Source organism: Pectinophora gossypiella, chromosome 13 (genome assembly GCF_024362695.1).
Source record: "Pectinophora gossypiella chromosome 13, ilPecGoss1.1, whole genome shotgun sequence".
Lineage (NCBI taxonomy): Eukaryota > Metazoa > Arthropoda > Insecta > Lepidoptera > Gelechiidae > Pectinophora > Pectinophora gossypiella.
The window spans coordinates 8,979,857-8,990,324 of record NC_065416.1 but is presented as its reverse complement, the minus strand read 5'-3'; the positions used below and the strand labels follow the sequence as shown (position 1 = coordinate 8,990,324).

The 10,468-nt window shown below is 38.4% G+C and overlaps 1 protein-coding gene across 1 annotated transcript; it reads left to right on the top strand.

The window, feature by feature from the left end:
• The first annotated feature begins 760 nt into the window (after positions 1 to 760).
• Positions 761 to 10,077, top strand: LOC126371926 (gustatory and odorant receptor 22-like). The gene is made up of 9 exons (XM_050017376.1): positions 761 to 874; positions 2,055 to 2,193; positions 2,935 to 3,185; positions 3,432 to 3,692; positions 4,112 to 4,239; positions 5,461 to 5,620; positions 6,241 to 6,312; positions 6,696 to 6,785; positions 9,982 to 10,077. The coding sequence occupies exons 1-9, from the start codon at positions 761 to 763 to the stop codon at positions 10,069 to 10,071; spliced, it is 1,305 nt and encodes a 434-aa protein (XP_049873333.1). The 3' UTR covers positions 10,072 to 10,077.
• Positions 10,078 to 10,468: the final 391 nt, after the last annotated feature.

Here is a 10,468-nt window from a genome sequence, read left to right as displayed (position 1 = left end):
TCCGTGCTTCGGAGGGCACGTTAAGCCGTTGGTCCCAGCTATTAGCCGTAAAAACACCACCAACCCGCATTGAAGCAGCGTGGTGGAGTATGCTCCATACCCACTCCGGTTGATTGAGGGGAGGCCTGTGCCCAGCAGTGGAACGTATATAGGCTGGTTATGTTATGGTTATGTTAAGAATCATTTATTGTGAAACTGTGTATAGTACAAGGTCGTAATATTAAATTTTTTTGTTCCAACAGTTTGTCCATGTCGGACGTACAATACCTATTACAGATGTCAGGAAACATTTTCAATAACAAAATGAAGAATAGGTACATTAGTCAATTTAATATAATTATTGTTGTTGGTGAGTATAGGGTAGGTCCAATGATGATGAGACGTTAGAAAATAGACTATTTATCTATCAGTTCTCTATCACGCGTAGCCTACAAGAAATGTAAATATTTAGAACGTTTTATATTAAAAACAATGTTTAATGCAATCCTAAGCACCTACTAATTCTATGACCTTATCAAATTACTAAGAAAAATATTGAGTCAATGTCACATTTTTGACTAAAGGTGCGCCACTTGTAGGCTGATCGTGGCATTGAAATTCAAAGGACGCCCTGTCGTTTGCTTTAAAATTTAATGGGATTTACACATCGTGTTTACTTTCCCGATAATGTTCTCCCTCACGGCCATGGCTTGACGTACCATTAATCCAAACTATCCGAACCTTAGTCATTTTCGTGGCAGACTTGGACGACACCGGCGACATGATCCCAGACCACCTTTTCGACGAAGGAATAAACCATAATTCGTATCTGCAAAATGATATGAAACATGTTCAAATGAACAAAACTGTTCACAACAAGACGCAGAGAGACTACGTAAGTTTTGTGTTTCGTAGTGTTTCATAGTGCAGCCGATGTGTCTCCCCATAGAATTACAGGATCACACGCGCCTTCCCTGAGTTGAATGTAATTCTCCTACTCGTACTACGTGTCAGGTACAGTACTCATAAAAAAATAAAATAGAGCATGTGAAGTGAAGTGACGATTCTAACTAGTTAATGTTAAAAAGGAGGGGGCGGTTGACAACAAAGATATAAGTATTTACTTACAAGTTACATTATATCGTCGTTACCAATTTAAAATCTATTAAGTGCAATCGCGTCAATTTTACAAGTTAAAAAAGTTCCGCCTGATTTTTTTGCATGACTGTGTGTTAAAAATATTATAAGATAATTGTTATTTACGTACTTACATTAAGAGTTTGTATTGAATGTTTTAGGAGCAAAATACTATTCGATCCTGACAAAAAACAAATTTGGCGAGGACGACACATAGGAACTTTTAAATTAACGACGATTATACTGAAAGACATAATTATTATCACCGTTACGTTCCCTAAACTTAAAACTAATATTTTAGTAGTAAAAGAAATAACTATATAAGTACTTTTACACTTTTCCTACTTTAAATAGGTATGTGTATCAGTATAAAAAATCAATAGGTACCAACCTAATATAACGTAAATGTTGCCAACTGAATCGTTATTGGTGCGAGAAATGTGGTACTTACTACGACCGCGATCTCGATTACCGCTTGACGGTCGCCGTACGTGAGGGGCAAAGTAAATCCTTCCACTGACATCCGTCTCATTTTTTGGAGTAACTCAAACCATATGACTTTCAATGCGAACAGCGAAGAACAGTCTGTAGCTGGCCTTATTTCAAAAAGTATACATTTCTGAAACATATTTCCTATCTATTCTTTGCTTCGCTTTAAAATTGGAAATTATTGATGCGGTCTCAACACAACACATCTGATGAATGAATAGAATATTGTGATGGATGCGATAAACCATCACGGTGCTTTATTTTTTATTGTATTGCTAATGTAGAGCGTACATTGATAACCGCATCTATCGGATGAGATTGTGTTCAAACGCGAATTTCCAATACCTAAATGAAAATAAAATCTGAGCCCAACAATCAGTTCAGTTGTAACATATTTCAAGGTGCTAAAGACCCTTACAATTGATGAAGATATCGATGTTTGAGTACAGGAGCAAGAGCAACGCGACCTGCTGTGCTCGCAAGATGGCGACACGTGTGAGATCCACGACCAGTTCTACCGCGACCACAAACTGCTGCTGGTGCTGTTCCGCGCGCTGGCGGTCATGCCTATCACGAGGTCGGGCCCAGGTATAACTAACTATCTTATTTTTTATTATTATTGTAGATTTGCCGCAGATGGGAATTAATTGACGGGATAAATGGAGAGCGCCGTTGGCTCTCACCCGGTACAATATTTAAGACAATATGCCTAAGGGTGCCGTTGGACGCGAACCTCGACACAGAGCGTCGTCTGAGAAGATTGTATTTGAAAGATTTAATCGACTGTAGTGGCTCGGTAGCGGTAAACGCTGAATTAGGGAACGTCGACCACGCCGGCCAGGTCGGTATCGGGTTTCTAAAGTGTATTGTTGTCGCGAACTGATTTGCCGCCTCTATGGTTAGGAATATACAACACACAACATAGTACTTAAAATAAATTATAGATAACACGACTTTATTACTAAGGTAGAATATAATTTCTTCCTTCTGTAGTCCATAATGTAATTGGAAAAAGCCACATATAAACAAGAGACAATTTGCAGCTGTTACGAAGTCCTAATATACTTAGGTATGATGAACCGTAAAGTGACCTGGTGATCAGCCAATCGCCCGTAAAACTAAATAGTCCATCATTAGAAACGACACAATTCCTCTGACAGTTGTAACTATACTTCATACACTACGCCTTTTAAAAACCTCAGGGGCCATGATTGATTGAGTCCAATTGTGAAGATAACGTTGATTTGGGCAAGAAAAACCCCATGGATCCGATCACTATTACAAAAGTCTGCACCACAATTTCCGATAAATAGAATGTTTGTTTCTCAGGCACCGTCACATTTAGTTGGCGATCAGGCGCCACCATCTACGCCATCTGCTTCTACATAGTGATGACCATTGTAGTGCTGGCAGTCGGCTATGAGCGTGTGATGATCCTCAGTTCTATTCGCAAGTTTGACGACTATATTTATGCCATTCTCTTCGTCGTATTCCTAATACCACATTTCTGGATCCCCTTCGTGGGATGGGGCGTCGCGCCTCTAGTTGCTATCTACAAAACGAATTGGGCGAAGTTTCAAGTAAGTAGTAGAATGTTATGACTATTTATTGCATCTCAATAATAATTAAAATAGATATTCAATGCTTATTGTCAGGCTAAACAGACACATCCAATCGTAGAAGAAATACCTCATTCATTCCGAAATACCTTTCCGTTATTGAGGTTACTGTTACAGCTTCCAGATCATTCACATGGAATTTATCTAGCACGAGATTAAAATCATCATTATCCATTAGGTTGTACTATACCAATACCTCTTTTCCAGGTCAGATACTACCGAGTCACTGGCGAAAACCTTCAGTTTCCCGGACTTAAAGTGTCGATCATTATCGTCAGTGTGGGCTGTCTGTTTCTCGCTGTTGGCTTCCTTCTAAGCCTGTGTGCCTTACTCGACGGGTTCCTGCTCCGTCATACCACCGCATATTACCATATCATAATCATGATCAATATGAACTGCGCTCTATGGTACATCAACTGTAAAGGCGTGAAGTTCGCGTCGCAAAGCCTCTCGGATTGCTTCCGCAGGGTAATGTTTTGGGACCTCGTTTGCTTATTTGTGATGAAAGCTTCTTGACTCGTCACTATAGTTAATAGTAATAAATTAAATTGTAACGAGTATTAAAGATCCAATACGTATATTGTAACGTATTACGTGGATCAATACACAACCCAAGAGAATTTCCTGACTGAATAGTTTTAAAATATAAAAAGAGAACCAAAATCATAAACTGCGGTTTATTTACTTTAAAAACAAGCATCTTATTAACATATTTGAACACCAATATTGGTAAATTTCGGTATATAGTAATTTCTGGGCTTTTATTAGGCTTAGATTTCACCAATGCGAAGGTATGAAGCTGTGCTGAGCTGTGTTTTAACTAAAATTTATTTTTTAATGCATAGTATTTCTTTCTACCCTAACCTAACAGTTGTGTTTCCCTGCAGGATGTAAATATGGAATGTACCGCGAAACTGATAGCCCGTTACCGCTATCTGTGGCTAAACCTCTCGGAACAACTACAGCTATTGGGCAATGCTTACGCCAGAACCTATTCTACCTACTGCCTCTTCATGTAAGTCACTTGTGATATACCATAACATAGGCTCACGCCTGTATCCTCGGAGTAGGCAGAAATGTAAAATACACCCACTTCTCGCCACCTATACAATATAAGAAAGAGAAAGATAATAAAAAGGAAGAAAAAAGATTATAAGATTAGTGATATTGCACTGTTGTTTTTTCATGCTAGCTAAGTATCCCTGTATTGCGATCCTAGCCAAATGTTTGAGCGTTGGGTTCACGATCCGGAGGTCCCGAGTTTGAATCCCGGTGGGGACATATCACAAAAATCACTTTGTGATCCCTAGTTTGGTTAGGACATTACAGACTGATCACCTGATTGTTCAAAAAGTAAGATGATCCGTGCTTCGGAAGGCTCGTTAAGCCGTTGGTCCCGGTTACTACTTACTGATGTAAGTAAGTAGCCGTTACATGAGCCATGTCAGGGACCTTTGGCGGCTCAATAGTAACCCTAACACCAGGGTTGATGAGGTTGGTACTCCACCTCACAATCCACAAGATAGAAGAAGCCAAATGTTTTGTATGAATGCTATAGATAAAACTATAAGTACTGATTTTTGTTTTTATAGCACTCCGGGTGAGTGATTAGAGAAATTCTCAAAGAAAAAAATAAATCGAAAAATGTCGACAGGACGGGATTTGAACCCGCAGCTCTTGTCAAGCCGGGTCGAGCGTGAGCGTCCTCCATATATCTCTGTCCATAAGAAATCTTCTATGAATTTCGATCTATGTATCATCACTAAGCTGACGCCGGCGCCATCTATCTAGAATATTGAATAATATTTCTTAAGACCGACAAGTTTAAAGAATATTGAGAACTAATATTACTTAGGCCGATAAGTCTACAGTTACATGTAGATTTCAACTTATTCTAAAGATTTCAACTTATTCTAAAGATGACACCCAGTGTAGGGCCCTATTGCGGGCAAACTAGAGAATACATAATAGAAGCATAAGTATGTATGTAGCATTAATAAGGACCCTGCCTATACTGTGTGGCAGGGGCACTAGGAAAAAAAAAAGATGACACCTTAGCTTTTTTAAAATATTTTTGTTTTTATAGCACTTACCCGTGCTTAGGGAAAATCACAAAAAGGAAATTAAAACTTTTTTTTACTGTACTAGCATGCAAACCCACATATATTTTCTGCCTCTACCGAGTTGTGTGCGCCAAACTGTTTTTTATTTAACGTACTATTTCTTGTATTCCCAGGTTCGTAAATATAACGATAGCGATATACGGCGCGCTGTCAGAGATTGTTGATCACGGATTTGGATTCAGCTTCAAGGAGATGGGACTATTCGTGGACGCGGCCTATTGCTCTGTTCTGCTCTTCGTATTTATCGACTGTTCCCACAATACTACTCTTAAAGTAATCCTACACTCTATTACTCTATAAAAAGAAAACCCCTGAGTATAGTACTCAGGTGTCTTTCACCCCGCGTGGACGTTTACCTACTCTTCAATGACGCTTGGACTACTAATCAACCCATTCGAAAGGGTTTTTATAACTATTGTTTTATTGAACGCATTATATTATATAGAAAACAGGAGATGAGAGTAACTGTTGATGCTACGTCGTAACGCTACGCCGTAACGCAGTGGCACGTTACGGAACCAATCATCGTAGCAAGTCATGTGCCGTTTTAGGGCATGTTTCCACTTTGGGAACATTTCTGACAGTAAAGAGGCGCAAAACTTATATAAAAAGAGATTTTATTACTTAACCTTTAGGTAGATAAGATCTAAATACATATACGTAAACACATATACCGCCGAAAATGCATTTCTCGAGAATGTGGGTTACCTCACTGTGTTTTCCTTCACCGCTAAGTACGTGATAATAATTTATGATCCAAACTTGAATTCAAAACTTCAATTTAATTGATGAAAAAAAAATAGATGATGAATGGGTTTTTTTTATGTTATGTTACCTCTAATAGTTAAATAACATGGGGCTGTACAAAGATACTCGATTATATATTTTCCCAGGTGGCAGCTGGCGTGCAGGATACGTTGTTATCTATTGATGTGTTGTCCGTGGACAGGCCGACGCAGAAAGAGGTAATATCAATCACTCTCTTTTGTTTACATAGTTTTACAGTACCTATAAAAAGTTAGAGAAAAAGACAAATTCAACATGCTATCGGGGTAAAAGGATCGTGTCATGATTTCGTAGATCGCCGAATCGTACGTTACTCGAGAAGGCCTTTGCATTGCATTTTTTTTATCTAAGCAGTACCGGGACCGTTCCGTGGCCTAACCAAACTAGGGATCACACAGGGATTTTTGTGATATATCCCCACGCACCGGGATTTGAACCCTGGACCTCCAGCTCGTGAGCCCAATGCTCAAACCACTGGACCACGGAGACCGTTCTTTTTAGCAATAACAACAATAAGAATGTAAAATCTGAAGGAAAAATATAACAAACATTTTGTCCTCAGATCGATCTGTTCATCCAAGCCATTGAGATGAACCCAGCTGTGGTCAGTCTGAAGGGATATGCTCACGTTAACAGGGAGCTGCTTACATCGGTTAGTATGGGGTCTACTAACATTATACAGATTCAGATTCTTTACCCTTACGTACATACTTCACGCCCGTTATCCGAAGTAAAATGAGCAGAATAGAACACAACTTGCAGCCTGTTTTGATACGAAGTTCATAAGACTTGGACATGATGGAAAAATGAATCTACGTGAATATACTTAAACATGGTATTCTATGAGTATACATTCTACAGTCTCCGGCATGCTGTACCTGTAACGCGTTAACGCGTTATTCCAAGGCGTGCATGTATACCGTGTATACGTATATAGAATCAATTTCACAATAAGTAATTAATAATTCAATATAAACAAACAGTCCTAGTAGGTCACTGTTAAAATAATATAGTTACAACTGATCAAACCACCGTACATAAAATAAAACGTCATGTTATACTTACACGGAATAGAGGAAAGAGGTGGGCTTTCTTTTTTTTTTTTACTTGGCCGGACAAATGGGGAGCGCTGAAGGCTCTCACCCGGTACAACGTTTAAGACAACAGGCCTGAGGGTGCCCAGTTGGGCGCGAACCTCGGCTCAGGGCGTCGTCTGAGAGGAAAAATATTTGAAAGAATTAATCGACCCTTTGAAAGAGAAAGAGGTGAGCTCTAACGCGCATTTTGTATGAGAACCGCTGTCGCCCGTTCAACCACACTCTCTTTTACTACTACTCCTGCAAACAGATAACTGCGATAACTCTACTGCTTGTCAATTTCCATTTACCGACAACGTATATTTTGTGTGATAGGATACTTTTCGGAAGATACTGCATACAAAAGTATTTATTTGATAAATAGCCGATCATACTAAGGTTTTTAGCTTTCTTGTGTGATAAGGGAGATCCCCTTGCATGATAGTCGATATTTGATGTTTTGCCCTGCAGGTTATAATGCATAAGACGACCTTTTCCTTTGACCTTGGAGCTCCGTGCGTCGTAAAGTTTGGGTACGAGTGGAGTGCAAAGTTGAAGTATATATAAACTAATATTATGTAAAAGAACATATAGGACTGTTAGGAAAAAATTGTGATCGGCGCATTGTTAATACGCGGAATAAAAATGAACATGCTTTACATGTTAATCGATTGCATAAAATCACTAAATCTTTTAAGGGTCAATTATATACGATTATACGTTTTTACAATAATATTCCCATTGACATTCAAAATTTACCTTTGAACGGTTTTAAGACAGTAATTAAACAGAAACTTTATAAAAAAGGTACGAATGCATGGGATTAACTGTCTGGAAACTGATATTAGGCAGTCAAATTACTAAATTGTGTAATAGTATTTTTTTAAAGGACGTCTAGGGCACTTTACCGAGGTTTTTCATGCGGCTTCTTTTCCCCGGCTATACATGTTGTGAGAAGCTGTAGTAGTTTTAGGCGGATGAAACGTTCGTTATGTAAAAAATGACGATTCAAAGTGCAGCTATGTTACCTACTGAATACAGATATTTTGAACTTGCTCATATTTGTATGGCGCGCGTTTCACGCTCACTTAGCCCTTCTAACCTTCTTCTTCTGTTCCGTGATTATATTATTATCACACAACACACATACATAAACACACGCTCGACCTTTTGTGGTAGGCACAGTTACAAATCATCGTAAAACAAACCGGCAACTAATTTTGATATTATAATAACTAGTGTGGTTATTATAATAGTTATTGTAATATTATGTAGTTATTATAACTGTTATTATAACTGACTAGCCCATTGATAGATAGATAGATAAAATACGTTATCGACCACAATGAACACAAGATACAGAAAGGCACAACAGGCGGCCTTATTTGCTCATGCAGCAATTTCTTCCAGGTAACCTTTGGGTACAGGAATATTGTACAATATAATAGTAAGTAGTACCAGGTCAGTGCACTCTAACATAAAAATAATTCAAAGAACTACCTATCACTATTACCATGTCCATTGCTACCATCATCTTAAGAAAACATTACGACAATCCTTTGTAGGTAAATAAAATGATTTGTATTGTCAATATTCTTTCAAGTCACTTCATCTGTTATCTGTTCTAAACGGACAAAGAAACGTAGATTTTATTGAGTCATTCCACGTTAACGACTTTACTTACAATACGTAAAGACCTTATAAAACCTTTATTTCGTTATCATTCGTATCTCTTTTTTTATGGAACTGTATAATATATTTTCCATCGTTGAATATAAAAATACAAGTCTACCTTTTGTGCAGATGAGTGTACTTACGAGTTGTAACATTGATTCATCAAGGGTGTTTAAATATTTGACAACCCAAACGATTTAGGATAAAATTGACGAAATTTAATTTAATCGACGTCTCTGCTCTGTTAGTGGTTAGTATTGAATGTGTCTAGTCTGTCGGGACAATCAGGTGATCAGCCTGAAATGTCCCAACCAAACTAGGGAACACAAAGTGATTTTTGTGACATGCCCCTACCGGGATTCGAACTCGGAGCCAAAGTAAGATGATCCGTGCTTTGGAAGGCACGTTAAGCCATTGGTCCCGTTTACTACTTACTGATGTAAGTATGTAGTCGTTACACGAGTCATGTCAGGGGCGGGTCAATAATAACCCTGATGCCACCTGGTTGGTTTTCCACCTCACAACCCACACGATAAGAAGAAGAGTCTGTCGGGAACATATCTGACCATACATCTGAATGCAATACGCTGTTAACTTGCATATACCTCGTAATAATTATTATTCGCAACAGCCTCCGTGGTCTAGTGGTTAGAGCGTTAGGCTCACGATCTGGAGGTTCGGGTTCGATTCCCGATGGGGACATTGTCGAAATCACTTTGTGAGACTGTCCTTTGTTTGGTAAGGACTTTCCAGGCTTGAATCACCTGATTGTCCGAAAAAGTAAGAAGATTCCGTGCTTCGGAGGGCACGTTAAGCCGTTGGTCCCGGCTATTAGCCGTAAAAACACCTCCACCAACCCGCATTGGAGCAGCGTGGTGGAGTATGCTCCGTACCCCCTCCGGTTGATTGAGGGAAGGCCTGTGCCCAGCAGTGGGACGTATATAGGCTGTTTATGTATGTTATGTATGTATACGCAATTATTATTTTGTTCAATGCAGGGCTGGTTTTAGTATGACTAAGTATATCACTTTAGAATATTTAATACATACTTAATTTAATTTTGATATTACGTTCTGAAAAGATGAATTTGTGTTTCAGGCGATAAGTATGATCACCATTTATCTGCTCGTACTCCTACAGTTCAAGATTTCTCTTCCGAAAGAGGCCCCGGCCCTCGTGGACACCTGAGTGAAGAACGACAAACTACACTATTGCGTATTATTTATTAGTTAGGTATTTAGGTCTAAACTATTAAGATTTTTTTTAATATTTTATAAGAATTTCGAATTATTTTTAAACCGAGTCAGTAAAATGACAATTTTACAATATTTGGAATTAAGTACTCAAAATGAACGTTCGCACACGACGCTACTATACTACGTAAACACAGTGTGAGACGGGACTAATTGAAATTTTACGAACTCGAATAATAATTTGAATTTAGGTTAGTGACAGTATATAACTTATATAAAATGGCACATGCTGTCCTATATATTTATTTTAATAAATTAAATTATAACGAAATGTGTTTATTTTTTTTTATTTACAAATATCAAAACTATAATCTTATATCGAAATTTCGCGT

Excerpts from the sequence above, each read along its gene's own strand:
- LOC126371926 (XM_050017376.1), top strand. The coding sequence starts at position 761 with ATGATCCCAGACCACCTTTTCGACGAAGGAATAAACCATAATTCGTAT. Across the intron at positions 2,194-2,934 it reads TATCACGAGGTCGGGCCCAG|GCACCGTCACATTTAGTTGG; the intron begins GTATAACTAACT and ends TTTGTTTCTCAG. Across the intron at positions 3,693-4,111 it reads TCTCGGATTGCTTCCGCAGG|GATGTAAATATGGAATGTAC; the intron begins GTAATGTTTTGG and ends GTTTCCCTGCAG.